This window comes from Merops nubicus, unplaced genomic scaffold (genome assembly GCF_000691845.1).
Source record: "Merops nubicus isolate BGI_N331 unplaced genomic scaffold, ASM69184v1 scaffold12695, whole genome shotgun sequence".
Taxonomy (NCBI): domain Eukaryota; kingdom Metazoa; phylum Chordata; class Aves; order Coraciiformes; family Meropidae; genus Merops; species Merops nubicus.
Window position 1 is genome coordinate 60,051 of NW_008610350.1, and position 23,134 is coordinate 83,184.

A 23,134-nucleotide genomic window follows, 5' to 3' on the forward strand; every position below is an offset into this window, starting at 1 on the left:
CACCAGCTGAGAAAGAGAATAATAAAGACTTGCATTTAAAAACCATGTAAACAACTCCAAACCAATCAAATAAACAAAAAACCCCTCTCTCCGAGGAACTTAACACAGTTTTTTAAATCCTATAATGACATTTTTTGGTCAGACATTCTAAAATCTACCAGAGCAGGAGTACTAAATTCAAATGACCTGTGCCACTGAAAGATGGGAGAATTCTGCCTTTGTGGTGATTTTATAGGCTCTACTTCTGTATGGTCCTGAAGTACCAGATACAAAATTTGGCGATGGTCCAAACATTATTTTTGAGAGGACTTCATTCACTACACAGGAGGAAGAAACATTTTCTTCCATGGGTGGGGGGGATTTTTTTAAAAACCAGTGTTGACATAAGGTATCTCATGAGGAGCACACTGCTTGAAATTTTGTGAGATAAAAGAGAATATACAGTAATAAAAATTCAAATCCATACTGTGTCACATGGCCATTACCAATCTTTATGTTCCACAACCAGAAAACCTTAATTTCTGTGTTCTCACACCTACAAGTCACAGGCATATAGAAGACAAGCACAGCACACTCAACATGGGGAAGGATGCTTTTTCCAAGGTCTGTATCTACCTGTGCAGAAATACTGCTGGCAGGAGCTGAGGTGTGCTTGTCCCATAGCTAAGTGTAAAATACAGTCATTCCCTTTACATACCTTCACCATTGCAGAGGTCAATCATCGAAGATATCTTCTTATGCTTTAGGAGTAGACCCAAAGTCTTGTCATCTCCTTCAGTAGCAGCTAAATGCAAGACAGAATTACCATGGCGGTCCAGAAGGCTGACATCTGCTCCAGCCTTCAGCAAGTCTTCTACCACCTCTGCCTGCTTTGTGATTACTGCCAGGTGCAAGGGGGTCTGGAAGTGACAGAGGCAAGCCATGAGAAGGGAAGCAACAGCTACGTCACCTTTACAGAAATCTCTAAACCCCTCAAAGCGCCTGGTGTAAGACCGCGTTACTCTAGTTCAAAGCTAACAGGAATTAAAAGCTTGGGTATGCACCCATTTTTTTCTACTGTATACTACAAACAGGGTTTCTACTTACTGGAAGTAAAAGCTGCCTGTCAGGTGTCATCAGCTGGGCTTTGGAAGGAACAGTAGTTTGCCTCCTCTATAAGCCAGGGCACTGACCTGGCTATTTGAGCACTGTGGTGCAAGGGGACTCCGGAAATGAGCTAATCTCTGTGCCCTTCAGACACTCTCACCCTGCTTCCAGCTGCCCCACTGCCACACTGGTGCCACAGAGGGAGCACTGGCACTTCCCAGGGGCTGCTCAAACCTGCCTTCAGCACGGAGCCACGCTCTGGTTTGCTCCCCGCGGGGGCGTCTGCAGCCACGTGCTGAGCATTTCCTTATCCCTCCAAACCATGGCACAGCAGAACTTCCTGCTGGTCTGCACATTTGCCCAAGTACAGAACAGCTCTGCCTTTACATGGGGCATGGCCAGCGGCCCCATTCTGTTTGCACATTCTCCACTCTTGTGCAAAGACACCAACAGCACCGGGAGGCTCTCAGGCCAAGAGGTTTCAAGTATTTCCAAAGGCAGACTGTACACTGCGACCTGACATTCCTGCCAGTGAGCAGCCGTGTGCAGAGCACACTCAGAAGTCTATGGGTTTAAACAGTAAGCGTCCCAGTAAGGCTTGGGAAACTGTATTTGCAACACTAAAATAACCTAAAACTTGCTGAAGATTCCATCTCTGTATCATCCTTATATTAACAGAAGACCATAAAAAACACTAATTCCAACTCTCTACAATAAACTCATGTTTGTCAATATAGCTGTCAACAAATTTGCAGTTACATAATTACATGCATGTACAATTCAGCTTTCAGGATATCTGTACAGAAGGAAAATTCTATCCCAAGCCTACGTTCCCTCCCACCACCAACTTAAGGTTTAAGTAGAAGGCAGGACTAGCTGTAGAGGTCCTGGTAGAAATTTACTTTGTGTGGAGCACAGCTTTGTTAAGCAGGGGCACAGAACTCAATTCAGAGTCTTCTGCTTGCTTTCATCAGCCTCCACATTTCAGGTTTGCTTTACATTAACATAAAACTGCAATGTGAAAGAACAAAAAAAGTCCAAACAAACCATCTGGGACTACCAGTGTAGAATAAAAACCTGCCTTTACTGTTCACAGCAGAAGAAACAGCACATGTCTGAGAGCTGCAGGATAATGTCCAGCTGGTTGCTTTGGGGACAACTGAATGGTGTGCACAGCTGAAAAGAGATTCTTTTCCAGGCAGGTTTCCCCAGCTCTTTATGAAGTCTGTCTCAGTTGCAATACAAAGAGCTCAGACCCTGTCACAGGTGAAGCTGAGGAGACAGAATTGTGCCTGGCAGTTATGAGTTCTCTTCCAACTAGGTAAAAGATATGGGGATGGGCTTTCTTTGTTTGTTTTGTTATTGGTTTTTTTGCTATAATGTGAATCTCGAAATGAAAGGGAAATCTTGATGCTGATGTGATGAGCACAAATACCACCCCGCCTATAGGAAGGTCAGCATTTGTTACTGCTTCCCCAAGCCTGCAGATAACAGATGATGCAGCAACTGACTCACAATCCCGAGTTCTCCTATGTTAGAAAGGTCAAAAGAGCCCAGAGCTGGCACACTGCACTCCGTACTGCTGGGTCAGTAACAGAGAAGCCAAATAATAAAGACACGAACTGAAGATTTTTGTATTTTTGGCCTGTTCTATAATTAATCCATGGAAATGTTTCTGTTAACACCTGAACCACCGAAAACCTGCTGTTGCTTTTCCAGCAGGAAAATATGTCAATATGTCATATTACAATATGTCACTGTGCTTCTAAACTTGTTTGCTTTACAGTCTGACCTGGGGTCATTCCAACCAACAGAAATAAAATAAGAGAGTCTAAGTTGTGCAGTTGCTTTTTTACTGGCTGAACAATCAAGAACACTTATACCACCACAGTTTTGCACCTGATAAAGGTCGTTTCTCATGTTAATGATGTCATTATAATTCACATCAGGCATCACTTGCAAAAGGTTTTTCACCAGCTCCGTATGAAGGTGGATAATTGCTAAATGAAGGACACTGAAACAAACAAATAAAACAGATTAAAAAAATACATATTATTTTCAAACTTATTATAAAGATTTTAAGGTTTTGCTGTAGATCTGATTGAATTCTAATTGATATGAACACTTGACCATTAAAGGTCATGTTTTCAGCCCTAAATAGCAACACTTAACATGAATCCCAACATTATAAAAAGCTAGTGAGACAGTAACTGTGTTTAACCTTTCAATCACAAAAGCAGAGTCAGGATGGCTTTTACTGGTCCTGAGCATAACTTAACTACTAGTCTAATAAATACAAACTTTGCAGCACAAAATAATTGTTTCAAAACTTCTTAAAACCCCCAAATTCTTTGCTGTTTTTTTTTTTTTTTTTTTTCATGGTTTGAATTATGCAGTACATGAACATCTCTTACTGTCAAAACCTTCCTACAGAATTTCCACAGGCCTCTCTGTGGCCTCCACCAAAGCAGATTTTCCCTTGGGGGTTTCCCCAGGTCTGTGGGGTTTTCTTTTCTTCATTTTCAAACAGAAAGGACTCAGGCCTGGTGACTAACAGCCACAGGATTTGCAGCAGTGGCCAGAGACATCATGCCAAAGGAAAAACCTGTTCTGGGACATGACATGCATAGCAAGACACTTCACCACTTCTACTGGGTTGATGCCATGGCCTTTCCCATGCTCTTCTCCAGAGCCAAGTCTCTCACCATGGACCACAGTAGCTGTTCTTGCAAAACACCAGGGAAAAAGCAGATTGTGAATCCCATCACACCTCTCCAACAGAGCTTGATTCATCTTGCTCCCTGGAGACCTCATTTCAAAGTCAAGCCCTTTGTTTTGAAACATATCTTGCCAAGCTCTCCTTTAAGAGATGCTGGCCAACTTCTAGACTCATCTTTTTAGCCTATTGCTGCTGACACACAACACCAACACAGGACATGTGGTGTGTTTGTTGTGGTGTCCAGAACTACCTGAATATACTCACATCTACGCTTTCGTCAGAAAAACAAGAAAAAGATCCTTGCCATTCAGTGCATCGAGCTGACTTAAAATTGAGACTAAGAGCATTCAAAACCAGAAGGTATTTCAAAGAGGGGGAAAAAAAAAATAATTCTAACCCAAACTTATCTTTGAGGAGCCTGCTTTATTGGCTCTGGACACTGCCATAGGCAGCACCATGGCACTTTGCCACCTTCAGCTCTCTTGTGCTGTTCAAACAGTCCCACCACCACTACTGTAAAAGAGCTGTCCCTCTGCTCTCTGGTAGATGCTTCTTATTATGCTCTATTATGCTGACGCTTTATTTCCAAATCTCACTTGAGAAATAAATTTGCTCTTCTACTACTTTTAGTTCTCTTTCCTGTAGTCACCAAAACTCTATTTTGTTAAAAAGCTGCAGAGTAATTTAGATGTATTACATGCTCACAGACTAATACCCATCCCAGGAGAAAGGCAAACAAGCCTGAGCCTCAAATGCTTGCAGCTACTTCTTGATTTGGGAAGAACAACTGTTTACTATCACTCTGAAAAAAACAGACTTAGCTGAAGGCTCTGCAAGTCCAGATCAGAGAGGCACCTTATTGTTATTTAAATGCAGGTCCTACTTGCTCAATACTCCTTTACCCCCACTGTTTTGACGTGTTTTTTTAAACACAGAAGCTGAACTGTCCAAACTGCCAATTTCTTTGCTAGCTCCTGTCTTGTTCATAACCTGCTTTCCTCAAAGCAGATATTAGGTTGCCAACTGGAAAGCAAAGCAAGTAAAGTAGGTATGGCTCACTTTGCTGTTCTTTATCAGTAATCTGAGACCTATTTTCACCAAAAGCAGAGTGAAAGTAGTAGCTTCTCACAGAGTAGCTGAACAGTGGGATAGGATGTCTGTGTTGGCTGTAATTTTCCATCTAGCTGGACACCTTAAGGCTTATATGGCTTCTACTGTATAAAATACTGCAATTTAAAGAAACAGAAGTGATTGCACAGGGCCTGCCCAAAGCCTGGGAGCTAAAAAGTGAGGATGTGACAACAAAAAAAGTATTTTTGCACGTGTTCAGAGCCAATTGAACTGCATTTGCATTTCACACTTGGAGTCCCAAAGCATCTGCATAGCTGAGGAATAACTGAATAGACTTCTGCTCCTGATCACATTATCGAAGGATGGATACGCAAGTGTTAGCAGCCAAGTCTGCTACAGACATCCACACAGTCTCCTGAGAGGTAACAGTGCAGTACAGACATAAGCAGAATACCATCCTCTGGGATGAACTTGGCGTCAGTGGGAGAAAACGGCATGGACCCTCCAGCTATTGTTTCTACAGCTCCTCGTGTATCTGTAACTTAAGGCTTTCTATGAAGACTTATGGACATGCGTGGAATACAATCAGAGCACTCTCCTTCAGCACAAAGCTGAGGATCTCCTCAGGATCTCTTCCACAGGACTCGGAATCAGTCCCATGGAAAGGAACTTGGGAGTTCTGGTGGATAAAAAACTGGACATGAGCCACCAATGTGCAATCGCAGCCCAGAAGGCAAATCACATCCTGGGCTGCATCAAAAGCAGTGTGGCCAGCAGGTCAAGAGAGGTGATCCTGCCCCTCTACTCTGCCCTGGTGAGACCTCACCTGGAGTGCTGTGTCCAGCTCTGGAGCCCCCAGCACCGAAAGGATGTACACATACTGGAGCAAGTCCAGAGGGCCACCAAAATGATCAAGGGATTGGAGCACCTCTCCTATGAGGACAGGCTGAGGGAGTTGGGGCTGTTCAGCTTCGACAAGAGAAGGCTCCAGGGTGACCTTATAGTGGCCTTTCAGTACCTGAAGGGGGCCTACATGAAGGCGGGGGAAAGTCTATTCAAAAGGGTTTGTAATGATAAGAGAAGGAGCAATGGTTTTAAATGAGGAAAGGATAGATTTAGACTTGATATTAGAAAAAAAAATTCTTTAATATAAGAGTAATAGATCATTGGAATGGGCTACCCATAGAGGTACTGGAGGCCCCAACGCTGGAGTCCTTCAAGGTCAGGCTTGACACGGCCCTGGGCAACCTGACCTAGGTAGAGATGTCCCTGCTTGTGTAGGGAGGTTGGGCCAGATGACCTCTAGAAGTCCCTTCCAGCCTAAAACATTCTATGATTCTATCTCCATTATCTGTGTATCGTGATGCAAGCACAGCACTTCATGGTCAGTCAAGATCTCAAGTAAAGAAAAAGGCAAACGTGAGTGACTTTCCTGCAAATGCAGTAAATGTGTCTAAATAGCAGCTGTGCCTCTCCCAGACAGCACAAAGGAGAATGATAATTATTTGATTTGCAGTGCTGCAATTCGTGAACAGCACCCACAAGGGACAAAACAAAATAACTGCACCATTCTGCCTTATAAAAACTGACTTTGAACCCAGTAAGTACAACCAACTTACTTGTCTCCGTTATCATCCTGGACAACCGTGAGATGGCGCTGAACAGCCAACAGCATCTTCACGTCTCCAGTCACAGCATAGTCAAAGAGAGCGTTGCAGTGACGCTTGGCAAGCTGCATGGCCTTCTCCAGGAACAGACCATCTGCAACAACAAGTTTTGTCTTCATCAGTTTAATTGTTTTCCTTGCGACACCACCTTCTTTGAACAGGCGCTTGTGCCACCAGAGAAATACAAAGTGCAGACTACCAAGCATTATCCGCTGCTTCGCTGACACGGGTCGCTAATTTCCACCAAGAGGCAAGGACAGAGTGAATGAATCCCTTGGGACCAAACCTAGGTGCCTGCTGAGTGTTCAGGCAGCAGGATGGAAGCCACCTTCAGTGTGGGCGGCCCCGAACGAATGGCATTGACATACACTTGTGTGTAATGAGACAAAGGGAGCAGGAGCTTGGACTTGCTTAGATGCAAGTGACATTTAAGGACTCTTGTCCATAGAGCGCTTAAAAGAACCTCCCGTGCAGTTCCGAGTAGTTTGGACTTGAGGAAACTGAGGCACAGGAAACCTAAGTGACCTCTCAGATATTGCCCAGAAACTCACAGAAAAGCCATGGAATGAGCACAGGGCTTTGTGCCCCTCTCTGACTCATGCAGACTCTTCTGCTTTACAGCAGCAGCAGCAACAACAGTCTGTTCACCTATTCAAAACATGCCAGTATTTACAATATTTACTATTTGTAATATCCTCATTTTAGACTTACAGTAGGTACAACCACTGAGATTTCAGATAGAATTTGTCACAGCAGAGAAGCAAAAGGCAGAAAGGGGAGGAAAGAAACTAATTTGTGGAAAAACATCACTCCAGCTGCTCTGTCAATACCTTTGTGGTTCTGTATCAGCAAGAAACTAGCAAAAATGAAACCCATGAACTTTCAAACCACAGCCATCATTCTGGGAAGCAGTATCTGAAACCAACCTGTATTTGGACCAGTTTCATGTTTCTATAAAACCTTGTAAGGTTAGAAATTGCCAAGAACAAATAAGTAAACCAGACTTTGTAATTTAAAGCACACCCAGGGAGAGAACACTCAGGATTTCCAGCTACACAAAACCAGGCATAAAGACTGGGTCAGAGGCATATCCCTGCTGCCCAGGAACACATCACTTCTGTAAGCCAAAGACTTACTCAGCTACCCATGAAGCCTACTGTTCTAGCCAGTACATCACCATGGTTCCTATACTCTGTGCCCAGGCTGATACATTTTTATTTGCTATTTACTTCTTAACACTAAATAATAGCAGCAAATAGATGTTATGTTCAGAACACACAGGCAGGGTACAGGGCGTTAAGCAATTCGGTCTTCTCATTATAGACATTTCCAAAGACAAAAAACCTAGATGCTGAATCTCCCTGGTTTCCCATATCAAGCACACAGAAGATGTATCTGTCAAAATACTACAAGATAGCATATTTTATTCTAATATCAAATGTTCTAGCCTGCAGTATCTATTTCATGAAGCCTGTTCTTCTGCATCTTATTCTTCATATTAATCCAGAGCTTGAAATCGTCTTTTTTCACATCGTTATAACAGATAAAAGAAACAGTCAACTCCCTGCTTACAGTGCTCATTACTCAGAAACCAGGTCAATAATTCAGGCCCCTCTCTGGCAACTGCTAAATGGACATGATTATTTCTTCACATATCAGCAGAAGATTTTGCTCTCTGACTCAGTCACGGGATTCTTCACAACCAGAGCTGCAAACAGCAAGTTCTTCAGCTTTGCTCAGGATCAACAATTTTTTCTCAGATCACAACAAGCTACACAGTCGAGATTTTTTTACAACCATAATCCATCCACCACATGACTTTGGTTCCCAAGCCACTACCAAGTGTCACCCAGGGCTGATCCATACAAGGAAACGTGCCCTCTCCCTGACCGAGGGAATGACAAAAGTGGTCTGCATCACACTGCACTTGGTAAAAGCCAAGAACAAAACACTTCTTCCTGCACTGTTCCTACCACTACCATGTCTCTCTAGTCCAACTGTTGGTTTGGGGTTTCGGATTTTTTTTTATTTTGTTTTGGTTTTTTAAATTTTATGAGAAGATTTATAACCTAAATCCTTTAAAAAAAAAGTGATCATCAATCGTTTAAAAACAATCCAGGAAAAGGACATCTGGCTACCTAGGAAAGGGTGATCTGTAGTCTCCATGTATTTTACAGCTCTGCTGCTAAACCATTTCTACTGACTATTCTTGCCTTCCTCCCCTTTTGTTTGAGGTGCAAGACTTGGCTACCCAACAGTGTTATTCTGCTGTGTATTTGTCACATGGGAACAGACACATTTACATTTTAAATTCAAACCTTTAACAGTACTTTGCATGCAATTTAACAGTAGAGTTGTGGGGAAGAAATACCACCACAATTAATCCAACATGCATTTACTCATCCATTAAAGCCTATCAAATATCAAGAGCCAAGTCAACTGCTGAATTCTATTCCATGTACCTTCACTGTTTTCAGTGCTGCTCATACAGGTTTATTATAAAGCAGTGCTAAGTGTGCCCAGCAGGCTAAGCTCTCCCTTCTCCTTGCATCACAAGCAGAAGCTTAGTTGCCCAGTGGCAGTACAAAGGTGGAAGATTATCTACACAACTATGTATGGGGAGGGACCTTAGATTTGGGGAATGGAATCTCTGCTGTTTCCTCCAGGATAATGCCTCCAGGCATTATCATATTTTGAAAACAGCATGCAGACATTTACAGAGTTTCCCAGCCTTCTACACCAGCTTTGCCCATGGTGCAGTTTGATCCAAGTACATTTACTTGTTCACTTACCCTGCCACCTCCAATCTGCTTCATTTACGTCAGTTTTAGAGGAAGAAGCAGCATCCTCCTTCTCCTCATCATCACCCCAGGCTGGGCGCTCATTCCGCTCCACAGTTTCCACTTTCACATCAGGTTTCGTGTCCCGTTTGCCAATTTGTTTATCAGAACTCTTCCCATCTTGTTCAGTTGTGCTATCTGACAGTCCTTCAAACAAGAATTGGTATCATCAGTGCCCAATACTTTTGCTTTTTTATGCAAGTGATAAAGCTCAACTTGCCAGAACCAAACCCTAAAGAACTCAGTACAAAAATCTACTTTAAGATAGGTGTTCTCATTAAACACTGATGGATCATGATAGTCCAGATGCCAACGCATCTGGACAGACAGAGTGACATAACTTGCTCTAAGGGGATGTTATGTTTTTGATAGTCTCTACTTTAAACATAAACTTTTATATATAAAACTAGATACATTTCTCTTTTCATGGTGTAAGAATGCAAGTCTTAAGTATTGCCAAGAAATCTAGCAGAATTATTCAGATTCACTTTTGTTTTTCTGACAGCAAATTCATCACTGAGACTTTTTAATGTGAGCATTCAACACACAGATCTGAAATGACTCCCCTATTTTAGGGTGCCAAGAATGCCCTTGTTAACTTAATCTTTTCCATTGACTTTCACATGATTTCTCTGGGCTACTGTGTAGTGCCAGACTGTGACAACAAAGGAAGATACCTCCTCTCCAGTCTAGTCCTTGGGTCACCTGTAATCAGCACTCTGAAGCCAGCAAAAGGGCTCCTGCTCGAAACACATGCTGAATACAGAAGGACATGGAGGGGTTTTGGTGAACTGCTTCTCAGGAGTCAGCAGTAAACAGGAACATGCACACAACCTTTACAGCAGACTTGGAGAGAACAGAAGCAGAGCAGTACAATCTACATGAACCCTTCTGCTGCCAGAGGTTGTAGAAAATAGGCTGATTCTAGAGAAAAAAACCAGCGCTCTGCAGCATCCTTAACTAGACCTGCATGACACTTCAGCTCATCCATATAAGAAAATAAAAATGGTCAAACTCAATTCAACTGTAGCAAGAACAACTTTTTTACTGTTACCATGTTTCATTCCAGCATTGGACTTTGTCGTGCCAGGGTGGAAATGCATCCCTCCAAAAGCAGAGTAGCCATATGAAGGATAACTGAACCCTAAAGAAAGGAAAAAGATTAAGAATTAATAGAATTACACCCAAAAGCAACAAAAACACACCATCTGGAAGAACATCAAACCAAAAGAACTGAAACTGTTTTCCACATGCTTTGTTTCATCTGACTGAAATGAATTTTTCCAGGCTGAAGGTGAACTGTCCCCTATCCTTCAAAAATCCAAAGAAATTCCAGATGGCTGCCTAGTGAAACACTATCTCAACATCCGTAAGACCACAAAAACATAGCATCACCAGTATGCTTCATCTGAAACTCATCTGGGACCTCAGAAGCTTACCTCTGTGCTTTCAAACCTCTGTGATCACAACAGTTTCATGTTCTGGTGTTACGTTATGGTTGTGTTGCTAAAGACACATGTAACAATTTGAAAATTGCTGCTCTGTCCCCTGCTCTAAAAAAAGGGTTGCAAAAGTATTGTGGTTCAGATGTTTGCTGATCTACAGGATTTTAATGCTCTGCTGCAAGAATCAAAGCAATGCTCTTATGATCCCACATCTCAGATGCTCTGGCTTCACCAGACAGAGCACAACAGAAAATTCACTAAATAGTATCTCATTTTTTTAATAGTTCTTTGCACTAACAGGGTTCATTTGCCCAATTCTGCTCCTGGTCCCAGAAATAGTTAAGAACCAGTTATATTTCAGAGCACCAACGCTGGTACTTCGCTGAGCTGTCTCACGAGTTTCAGCGCCTTCTAGGCCCCAGGAAGAAACAAAGCTAAGGTGTGATGGATTCCTGACAGACACGCTCAACGAGAAAGGTGTTATCTGTGACTTTCAGCTTCAAGGAAGAGGGGAAAAAACCCAAGGTTGCTACGAGCTGTATATCCAAGTAGGAATGCAAAGGAGATGATGAAATATTTTGAGAACAAGGAGATGATTGACCGAAATAAGGAACACGGATATAAAGGCGGAAGAGTCAGGTTTTATCTACGTAGGAGACAAGATCCACATTACATTTTAAAAATCAGAATAAACATCTGTTCTGCTCTCAAAGTAGAATCCCTTCCCCTCTTTGCCCCAAACTGCTGCCTTACCAGAGCCAGCACTGCCACCTCCCCCTCCATACATGCCACCACCTCCTGCGCCACTGCCTCCACCATAGCCATCAGAGAAGTTTGGCATGAGCTTCTGTCGTTTCCTTTGCACTTCTTCTTTATCTGGGTTAGAAGGAACAGGTGGGATAAAGAGTCACTCTTGCTGGTGGCCACACACAGAACAGGATGAGCATACAGAGAGCATTACTGAAGTTTGCCAGTTCACAAAAGAAAATGCAGAGTGCTATAGATGAGTCAACTCTCTTCAGGCTCCAAATAACAGAACAACTTTGTATGTTAGGGAGCAGTGAGAACTCCTCTAAGAAAAAAATCTGGTGCCAAGTCTACAACCAAAGCAACAGCCTCACTCAGGCCTGCGTGGTCTCCTCAGTTATGTCAGGTGCTTTGTGCTCAGACCGGGAAGGAAATGTGCAGAGATGTCTTAGGGGGCTCAGAGTTTCCTTCAAAAATGTTTCATGTACTTAGACCCTTGAAAGTCAGTGGTCCCAAAATTCTTCTATGTCGAAGCCAAGTCATAAACCAAGACAAGTGCCCCAGGCCACTAACTTGTCAAGAAAATTTGTTGTTGGTTAATACAAGCACAGGGTCTACTAAGCAGATCTACTTCAGAAATGGACCCTTATCAAACGGCCAGCAAATCACAAGGCACTTTGATTTCCAACAGTGCAGAGTACCTGCAGTGCCCTTTGAACTTCTGTGTAAGGGTAAAGATGGCAAGAAATGGTGAAAACAACGTTTGCTTAAAATGATTTACTTAAATTATCTGAAAAGCCACTAGAATAGAGATCTTTTCTTTGCAGGCAGGACATAATATTGTCTAACCATGCTGAGCAGCAGCAGGAAAAAAAAGTCTAAGTATTTTACAGTGTAAATAAGTAAAAAAAGAGTACTTAGCCCCTCTGGAAAGCAAAACACAAAGACTTAAAAGAAGTATCCCAGTGATTGGGCAAAGTGAAAGTGTCATAACAAGCACTACAAAAAAATAGGAATACAAATATTAGAGGGGTTAAAATGCAGTAAAACTGTAAGGAAAGAACAAAATATCTTTCCTTCATTAAATAGCCTAGCAGTTTTCAGCAGCCATATGACAAGAGGAAATTTCATGCACAGGCACATCAGTCAGTGCACCCAATGAGACAGCAGCATCCATGAAACAGCACGTGGAGAAGTACAAACGCACTATGTCCGGGCACCCACGAGCCGCACGCATGCACGCACCAGGCATACTCACACTGCTGAGGGGAGGGAACTCTAGAGAGCAATCTAGTCAGAGAAACAAACAAAAAAAAGCCACGTACACGTGCCTAAGTTTGTGTGGACACTTGCAACCAGGGAAGAAAAACCAGTCCCTAAAAAATTTCATGATTAGGTTGTGTAGGGGATCTGAAAATGCACGTAACAATACTGAATTAATTTTAGTCCATTCAGAGGCATGTAAAAGAAGTTAGTTTCAAATCTGGCAACTCTGCTCTGCAGCTGTACACTTTCCATAAATCTTGTGCAAGAGATTCCTGAAATCATTACTGACACAAAATCCTCTTGACAACCCTGAAATTCTCGTGAACATGTTTTCTACCATTTTATTACAATAGGTATAAAGCAGATTCACTTGGACATCCACCACCAAACCTTCTATCCTCAGCTGTCCTGAGTCCGTTACCAGTGACACGCACACATTTTAGAGTTTGACAGGATATTAATTCAACAGGGCTCTAAGTTAGGCACTGAAAATGTGTGAAATTAGGACTTAAGAGTATAACCTGCAGGCAAGTAAACTGTTAAGCAGGAAGATTAGTACAATAAAACACCAATTCTGATTTGGGCCTCAAGGTGTTTCTATCTCATTAACATTACTGAGATTTAAAACCACAATTGCTGCTGCCATTCACACCAAATGTTTCAAAGGTGGACTTTAAAGGGCACAGATCTGCTAGTTAAACTTCTTTACACTAACAACTTAGGAAGCAGTTCTGATGCCAATCATTCTACTTCTGCTAAGTGCCTAATGCTTTACCACAGGAGATGGAAAGGGCACTTCCCCTGCTCTCACAAGGACTGTCTTGGGCTTGCTTAACTAGTACAGGCACTCAGAAAACTCAGAAACATCAGTGCGGTTGTGAGGCACAATGGTAAAAGGAGAGAACTGCAATATATGTACCTTTCCCATCAGATACCAACCAGTCTTTGGTTTAAGATTTCATCTGAAAGTAATGACAGTAAAATGTCCTCTGATATTATTTTGCAGAAACTCAGAGGAACTCAGAGTGCCATCTACTGTACAGACAAGCAATGTCTGCATATAGGAAACTCGCAGGGAGTAAGCCTCACTGGGAAATGACAGATTTACTGCCTACCAGTTCAACAGGCACCCCACAAACCCATTACAGAGCTACAACTTTTCATATTAGCTCTGCACAAAACAAGGAGGTGAATATCCCATTTTCTAAAAAATAAAAAGTACCAAAAAACCAAAGTCCCTTACCCAACAAGTCCTATTGTATTAAAAGCATTCCTAGGGACCCTGCAGTTTCCGTTTCCAATCAATAAAGCATGCTTAATGAATTACCTTTGATTTCTGGATAGTAGAGGAAAGGCTTTGGCTCGCTTGTTTCCAGGTCAGATTTCCGCCGCAGTTGTACAAATACAGATGCTGGCTTTGTGATATTGACATCTCGGTACTTGGGTGTTTTGAATACAATAGCAAACTGCAAAGGAAGGGATAAGCACGTCTATCACAGACCACAGGTCTGGACAACTTTGCTTTTACATCTGCGTTACTTTGTAGGAGCTGGTTCACAGCTTAGGAAGCTGAAATTCTTAGCAAAAGGCTTCTATGACAATAAACTTCTGTTTTAGTTTTCAGTTGCACTTTTGAATTCAAGACCTAAAGCCCCCTGGAAAAGGCAGAACTGCCATGAAAAGTATCACCACATCACATATGTTAGTACTCCACTGCCTGTCCCCTCATGGTTTAGCATCTATTCTGTGGCTTTGCCAATGTGTTCACAGGAGCCCTGAGATCTTTTCTACATATCCTGTCCCAGCTTACACTGGTGCATGTTAAAGCAACGGGTCCATCTCCCAGTTCCCTTGCACTGTATTCCTAACCTGCCTCATTATCCAATGTGCATCTTTAAAGAGCAGTTACAACTGGATTATTATTAGGAATTAACCAGCAAAAGAAGAGGGTAGTGCAGGATACAGATGCCGTCACCTCATTTACTAACATAATCTTAGTTTACAGAGAAAATCATTAGCAAAGGACCAATGCACTGTTGCTTACCTGCCTATGTACATCTGTAGGAGAAAAGTCTCCAAAGCCTTCCCACATACCTCCATTCTCATCCTCTTCATAGAAGCGTATTTGAATATCATCTGCGAAGAACAAAAGAAACACAAGAAAATTTGTGCATTCGCTTAACCTTTGGCTCAGTTTATTTCATACAAAAAAATCATTAGATTTGGCTGGATGCAACTACAGGATTAATACATGCATTATCTTTATCCATTTCATGAAAACATAATAAACCACTTTTTACATCCATTTTTGATCAGCTTAATTGTACTGACTTCACTGAAGTTGCTCTCTATTTACTAAGCAGTAAAAGGGGAAGTAGGTTCAATACCTCTTCCTATTCTAGGGCTATAAAACATTCCAGAGGAGCTTTATTTGCAACAAACACGTAGGGAGGGGAGAACTTGAAGTGTGAAATGTAGAAACCACCCTCTCTCCTCCAACAGTTTCAGTTCAAAAAACTGTAGCAAAACCTGAAGTGCCCCAGCTGAAGTTCCGCTTGCTGCTGGCCGAGTGCCACTCTGGAGCTGCAGCTCAGAGAGACTGCAAAGGCATGAGTGAGCAGCACGTCAGCAGTGATCCCTCACCCCCCAAACACACCACGGGCCAGAAACGAGAGATTTGGCTTCTGCTCCTCTATAAACAAACTGTCTTTCATTCTCTTTGTATTTACTTATTTATATTTTTAGAAGACGCTGGGAAATATCCCACTAGCATATTTCTTTCTCAGCACTCCTGGTGAGAAAAGAATAGAAAAAGCCTATTCTCTCTTAGGGTGAATGATGCAGGACAGGCTTGTGGAGCAGACAGGCTCCTTCCCCTGATCCACCACCTGCTAGTCTCAAGACTGTGAACCACCACTTCCAGTCCTTCTGTCCTGCTCGCTCAATTTCGTTCAGGCAGGAGGATTCTGAGATCAGTGAGGTCAGGGGAAACCCCGATCTGGCTGAGGGGAAACCCCACCTCAGGGCTTCCACTGAGTCAGATTTATTTATTTATTTTGTGCACAAGAAAGAGTTGGTTTCAGCTCAGTCCTTCTGACAGCAGAGGGTATAACTCACTACTGAAGGAAAACAGGTTTGTTTTGTTTTGTTTTTCAAAGCCCCCTGTTTCCTAAGCAGTCAAAGAACATTTGCAAGAAATAGAGGTGGAAAACAACATCCTGTATCAACAGAAAACATCAGTGTGATTTTAACATGTGCAGAGGCTGATTCCAAACAGGTGAGAATGGGGCACCTGCTCCACCACACCATCTACACCAGGGTGTCCCAGGTATTACCTGTAGCTGAAAAATGCTAAGGATTTCCCTCACTCCCATTTTTGTCTTTTTTAGTTCAGCCCAAATACTACAACCAACCACAATAACCATAATCTTCCTATCCAAAACCAAAACATCCACATCTACACTGCCCAGTCCTGACACACTCATAGCCATAAGCAGAAACTACCAAAACAAGCCTGTCAGAACTATCTACTTACACCAGGTGATCTCTACCTTTAGCATATGCATAAAATGAAATTACTTAGCAGCAGGGCTGAACACATTCAGTTCCCATTAGTGGTTAATAGAAAATGCTCAAAGTTACTCTTTATGATCACAAATTTAACAATAAAAACTCAAATTTCAGAATAATTCAGAGCAGGTGTTAGTTAATGGAGTTAAACATCACCGGGCACCCACAAAAAAACCCCAAACAAGACAGGTAAAAATTTGAGAAGAACAAAGGTGATCACATGGTCCCTGTGGAGGTAACATAAGCTGAATTGCTTTTCAACAGACCACTTTGATTTATTAATTTTCTGGACTGCTGACTTCCAGAAAGGCTGAGTGCCTGCAAATCGTGCTGGGCTGCCAAAGCAGAACACTAAGGGGGCACAGCAGGTGCCACGTGTCCTCCAGATGAACACCCTGCTGTGCCTCACAAGACCCAGGACTCTTACCTTTCTGAACCTTGTCACAGAGAAGGTAAATCTCTTCCCCTCCTGTTACACATCCTGCTGTTCTGTCCATTCTGACGATTTTTAGGTTGGAGGCATTGGGAGCTTCTATTGAAAAGAAAGATTAAAAAAAACCAAACCAACACTTACTTTCCTAACAGTTTTAGGTTTCAAAAAACACCCAAGCACGACACACAGAAATACAATAGAAAGGCAAGCCTCCAATACAAACTGGCCAAATCTGTGGGTTTTTTAACATGAACAAATCAACACTTCTTCATCTGAGAGGTACAATCTTGTATCCTCTAAGCTTTGGCTGAACTGTGAACTATAAAATGAAGTTCCAGCACAACTACTGCGCTAGTAAAGCAGCTGAGCAGTGAATTGCATCCAGCACTAGTACTAACTTTGTGACAAAAGCACATTACCAGACAGGGTAATTTTTTCTTCCCTGCTTTCTTGACAGCATGACACTGCCTGTATCTCACTATTTGAATGCAATATACAATGCTTCACACTGTGGCTTAACTTGGCCAATGTACTGGACTGTGATAAAAACCTCCACCTCTATGGATCTTAGTAGAGGCCTCAATGCATACCTATCACTTCTCAGGACAGAACTATCATCTGACAAGTAAAAAGCAGCTGTGACAGTTATGCCATCACAAGTTCTGTCTGGTCTGCAGAAGAGGCTTGGAAGGTGCCAAGTAAGAATATCAAGGGAAGAAAAAAAAAAAAAAAATTCTCCCGGAACTACCAACCAAGAATTCACTGTGGGAGCTCAGGAACTAGTAACTGAGCTCTATATAGCAACTTAAACCAGAAGAAACATACACACATAATTTCCTCTCCATTTATGTCCTTAGTTGGAGTCAAAATTTTGATAGTCAGATTAGAACAACAGGATAACTTCCAATTGGTTTTATATATATGGCTTGATACATGCTCTACCTCCGTGGGTACTTCCTCTTCTTCTCTTTACAAATACTCTCTGTCATTTTACAGGTGTGAGATAGAATAATGAAAACAAACAGAATCTGTACTCATTTCCAATGGAAATCAAGATTCCTTAAAGACACGGCCTGCTAAACCACCTCAGCCTCCAGATGAAGATGCTTCTTCACCCAGAAACTGCAGGTCACATGTGCTGTAAGAACGGCAGGCGCCACGTTCCTTCACTCAGAACCGTTGTGCGACATGACTACACCCACAATTAACAGCAAGCAACAGACTACATTAGAGCAGTTACATTCAATACCTTTTTATCTAGACTTTGCCCTTAAAAAGTAGTGACATAGATGTGAGCGTTGCACAAAGAAAAAAACAATGGTACTTTTTCTGAGTCATTACAGAATGACTATAAGGAACATGGTAATCCATGGCTACAGGGAGGAAAACTCAGGCTACAGAAAAGCTTCAAGTAAGACACGAAAAAAGCAAAAGAGAAAACAAAGTGAAAAGATTCACTTAGCAAAAGACAAATAGAGGGATGTAACGGAAGTATAAAAATACTGATAGGTCTAGAGGAAATGAATTGAGAACCCTGGTTGTGTTAGCCTCACAAAGCAAAGACAAGCAGATGGCCAGCAAAACTGAAAGATGTCAAATTGTCAACAGCAGTGAAGCAAAGAAATTTTTTCCTCACATCTTAAGTGACAAAGCTTTGTCATGGAAAACAACTGAAAGCTAAGCAAAAATTCAGGCGCTTCTTATGAATGTGAGTTTACTAAATCCCCATAATAGAAATGGCAGGACTAAACATCCTAAGAGCAAAATAAAATCTTCCTCTACAGCTTATATCAACATCTATTAAAATCTGGAAGGATACCACATGTACTTGATAAACATAGGGCCAATTATCCACGAGCTACTTTCTCAAAAAGCAGACAGGCAGCAAGGCTAGATGAGTCTACGCACAGCAGCATCTATGTATCATTTCTGTACATACAAAAGCCTGCCCCTCATTAGAAAAGTAACTAGAGCCAAATATACTTACTGCTGTCATATATCGCATCTGATATGACAGGGTCGAGTTTCCTCGTGAAGCTGCCGTTGCTGTCCGGCAGGAAGGCTGTGAACATGAGGCGCACCACGCTCAGGTCCATCTCCTTCGTCTGCTGCACCGCTGCCTGCCGAATGATTTCTCTCTCTCGCTCTGGAACCAGTAAGTAGGCAGGTGAGTTAACAGAGGGGGTAGGGGACCCATAAAAAAACAGGGACAGTATTTTCCAAACATTACTATCAAAAGGCAGCAACAGTGAGAGAATGTTTTCCTTCCCATTTGGTATCCATCGGCTTCTCTCGTTAAGCAGAGAGGAACAGCTATTCACAATATACTGCATTCACCTTGCAGTTTGTGCATCAGATGTTATTTAAGATAAGGTATGTAACTAAGAGACATACAGAAAATTACTATTTTCTGCTTTCAGTTATAAGTGTTGCAAAAAGGACAAAGGCTGACACTAAGGACATTTGAATGCCCGTTATTAGAGTGATAAAGAGAAGGCTGGCCCCTCTATACAGTGCCTGAAGGCAAAGTAGGCCACATGTTTTATGGAGGTATGGGGGAAACAGCTGACTGAACAAAATTCTCAAAAGAAAGTCCCCAGGTTGCTTAAGGATATCATGTCCTGTAGCAGTAATGCAAAATGACTATTCATCAGCTTATTAAACTGAGTAAGAGCAATGAAATATGGGTGCAGAGGTGGGTACGAGCAGCTGTGGAAGGAAGCTGCTCCATGCGCACCTGCAGGTTGACAGCAAAGACTTTCCTTCAGATTCCCTAAAACGCAGCAACAACACATCACCCCTTAAAGCACATAGCCATAGGCTCTTTTCCTACCTAAGGCCCTTTTCTGGCTAAGAATCTGTGTTTTCAGAAGCTAAACCTGGTTTTAGTCAAAGACCAGATAAAACCAGGCCATCATTTCTACATACCAGTTAGCTGTCTGTCTCCACATCCATCTGCCTGCAGATAGCCAAGTTCAGGATGCACCAGTAGTCCTGGGTTGTATCCTTTTTTACAAGCATCTATCATGCGTGTTTCCAGAGTTTCAAACACTTTCTTCTTTGTGACGTGAAGTATTCCAAGATTTGAAAACCTGACAAATTTTGATCAAGAGAAACATTTTCTTCATGCTTTACCCCAAACCTTCAGCAGGCAGACTCTCTCTTAACAGAGGCAGCTACTAGACTGGTCAATGAAGGGACTCTATAAGGCTTACTTAGCCACTATTAATTCTCAAGGGCAAATTTTCCAGCAAGCAAAATTCAGCCAAGCTTACATAACACGTCCAATGTGCACCACTGTATGGCAGTAATCATATGGGTCCACAGAATTTTCCCATGGTGTGAGTAGTAACCCATCTAGCTTTCAGACTTACACTGTGGAAGCAACTTACAAAACATTTGAAGATCTGGTTGTCACACTTTGTTTGCTCTGTCTTGGTAATTACATTGTATATGCCACTCTATATGGCTGTCACGCAGAGCAACTGCTCAGAGTAAGCTCCATTTGTTCAAAATGACTTGGAGAGCAAGCTAAGAAGCTAATCCAGTGCAACATCTTCCAAAGGAAGTGTTTTAAGCAAAGCTCTGGACATTCAGAAAGACACTTCACGTATCCCTTTGAATGAAAACTTCGATAATAGAAGATCTGCTTTTGTAAAAATCTCCAGGCACATTTAAAAATCAATTAGATCTGGAAGTATGAAAACAAGACAATAAGTAAATGTTCATGCGGGTCAACCGAGGATAGGAAAACTGTTTCTAAACATCTGATGAAAAACAAGACAGGTTAGGAAATGAGCCAAACTTTTCAAGATGAAAAGGAGCATTTCAAATAAAGCTATTTAGATTGTTGTGCTCGTTAAAGTTACTGCACTGGGCTTGGACATCAAAAGTTACAGGTTAAAAGAATCTCTCTCTCCCAACCTTCTCAGCCTTTTAAAGTTCATCTTCTTCACCAACAAAGACATTCTTGAGATCACAGAACTACAACTCACAGCCAGCATGAAACCTGATCTAAGCATGAAAACGTAGACAGGAGCCTCAGCTCCGCTTACTGATACAAACAATTATTCTTTTAAATTAAACAAGAACAGACCAACTACAATTTCGCTACAGTCTTACTGCTTTAAACTTTACAAGTTTGACTCATTTAGTATTTTCATGTTTATACGTGTCTTCCATTAATTTCAAATTCACTAACCCTATTTTCTTAACACTTTTCATTATATTCCTACTGGCAGATTTCAGCAGAAGTAAAATACTGATCAAAATGGTAACAAAAGCTTTTCTTCAACAATTTTATAGTCCCTTCTCCTTGGTCAAAACTACCTACATGTTAAAGAATGGGCTTATAATACAAATTTGGACTGCACACCAGGAGACCAAAACTCTACACATTCTAAGTGAAAATTATTTGCTTAAACCTATGTAGCTTGCTTAGGGCAAATTCTACAAAGGTACACAGAAATCCCATTTATTTTCCTGTTTAAGATACAACCAAACCACAGGTCAGAGCATAAAGACCATTGCTCCACTTAGCTGCCTTAGTAGTATTTTGCCTCTTAGTAGTATTTTGTATTGCTTCTTGCAGTGTTAGCACTTGATTCTCTCTCCTTTAGCCCAGCTCTACAAATGAGCTGACAGACTTACCCTACAACCATATCTTTAGGTCCTGCATTAACGGTGCATACTCCATCTTCACAAAATTTACCCACCAGGCTGTGAGCATGTAAGTGGACATATTTCCCATTAGTAACTAACTGGACAATTACTTTTGCAGGTCCAACATAATTGCAGATCTGGAAAGAAATATAAAGAAAAAATGTGAGATCATTTGTTTTGTCTTTTTTCTTTTTTTTTAAATGGAAACAGTAATGATTCTAATTGAGTATTTTTTGTCAGTTAAGTACAACAAAATTACATAGGAGAAATGTGTATGTATGTCCTCATAAAATGCAAATGACTAATGGTACTAAATTATCACAAAACAAACAAACAAACACAAAACAAAAACAAACAAACAAAACCCAAGCCACATAACACTTTTTTGCAATGAAACTTGACATGCAAATGACAGGATTAGTGACAAAAAAAAGCTAAGAAATAAAACAAAGCTAAAGGAAAACAACCTTCTGTTTCCCAAGTTATGAATCTGTTCTACATTCTGGCCAGTTACTCCACATTGCTCTCCTTAAATTTCAATTAGTACACTGAATTCACAATAAGCACCGTTACATGTTAAGAAGCATACAGAAAATATACATATTTAACAAAACCCCTGTATTATTTTGCCCAGTTTGAAAATACTTTAAAAAATTATTTATTGCTACTTCAATATGCTACATCAACATATTTTACCCAATCCAGGTAAATATTTTTTCCCTTAAATGTACATGAGTATATATGCTTAATCCCCACCTAAGAATTTGCAGGACTGGAATTATAACCCGGTGCCTTAGTATAGCCGGCGCTGCAGGGCTACAAAGCATTTTTTCCCCTGTTATGGTTTTCTAATCACCATATTTTTTTCATAGCTTTAAAATTGTGTCATCAAGTAACGTCTCAAAAACAAACCTAAAATTACTAACAGCATACCTAATTGGTAGGTTATTTGCTTTATATATATTATTTAGAACTTTATTTTCTTTCCTCACAAGTAATACCCTTCAAGTCAGTTACTGGTTATGCAGCACTTTCAAATTATGCTGAATATAAAATCACCCCACTTTTAAAAAAGCAAACATTACCTTCCCTTCCAACTCACTTAATTAACCCTTTTATCAATGTTGGGGTTTTTTCCCTCCTCCTCTAATTTTTCTTCTCATTTGCCTTGGGCAAAGTCCTTTGTATTACAGCAGCTTATAGATCTAATCAACCGAGGTATTAAAAGGATCACGATAAACATTAAAGCGATGAATCAGTGATGAACTGAATACTTAAGGTTATATTGTTGATAAAATGCTGATAACCAGGGATTGCCGTGATTTTACCACATTACTAAGCCCTACTAGCTTCCTTCACTCCAGTTAACCCCTCTCTTGAACCCATTCCACCACAGATGAAACACTCTGCATACGTACAACACGTGCCATCCCCGTCCTCTTATTCACTGCTAGAAGGGGAAAAAAAAAAAATCCCCACTGTGGAAAAGCTGTTCCAGGAGAAACAGGTGTGCAAAAGTCCTCTCATTACTCACTGCCTGCTACTGAGCTGCCTAATACTGTACTCGTGTGCATTTTACAAGCAGCAGTTATTAAAACACAGAACACAGGGGACTCGTGCTTCATTCC

General features: G+C 41.4%; 1 protein-coding gene across 1 annotated transcript in view; it reads right to left on the reverse strand.

Moving 5' to 3' along the window:
• Positions 1–23,134, reverse strand: part of NFKB1 (nuclear factor of kappa light polypeptide gene enhancer in B-cells 1) — a 48,322-nt gene that overhangs the window by 7,172 nt on the left and 18,016 nt on the right. The window contains exons 5-16 of the mRNA XM_008940887.1: positions 21,495–21,643; positions 19,773–19,936; positions 18,832–18,990; positions 16,839–16,943; positions 14,886–14,977; positions 14,169–14,307; positions 11,582–11,704; positions 10,438–10,527; positions 9,336–9,530; positions 6,496–6,637; positions 2,986–3,100; positions 698–899 (exon numbers count right to left, since the gene is read on the reverse strand). Of these exons, the coding sequence (XP_008939135.1) occupies positions 698–899; positions 2,986–3,100; positions 6,496–6,637; positions 9,336–9,530; positions 10,438–10,527; positions 11,582–11,704; positions 14,169–14,307; positions 14,886–14,977; positions 16,839–16,943; positions 18,832–18,990; positions 19,773–19,936; positions 21,495–21,643 (1,675 nt within the window). The remainder of the gene's footprint in view (positions 1–697; positions 900–2,985; positions 3,101–6,495; positions 6,638–9,335; positions 9,531–10,437; positions 10,528–11,581; positions 11,705–14,168; positions 14,308–14,885; positions 14,978–16,838; positions 16,944–18,831; positions 18,991–19,772; positions 19,937–21,494; positions 21,644–23,134) is intronic.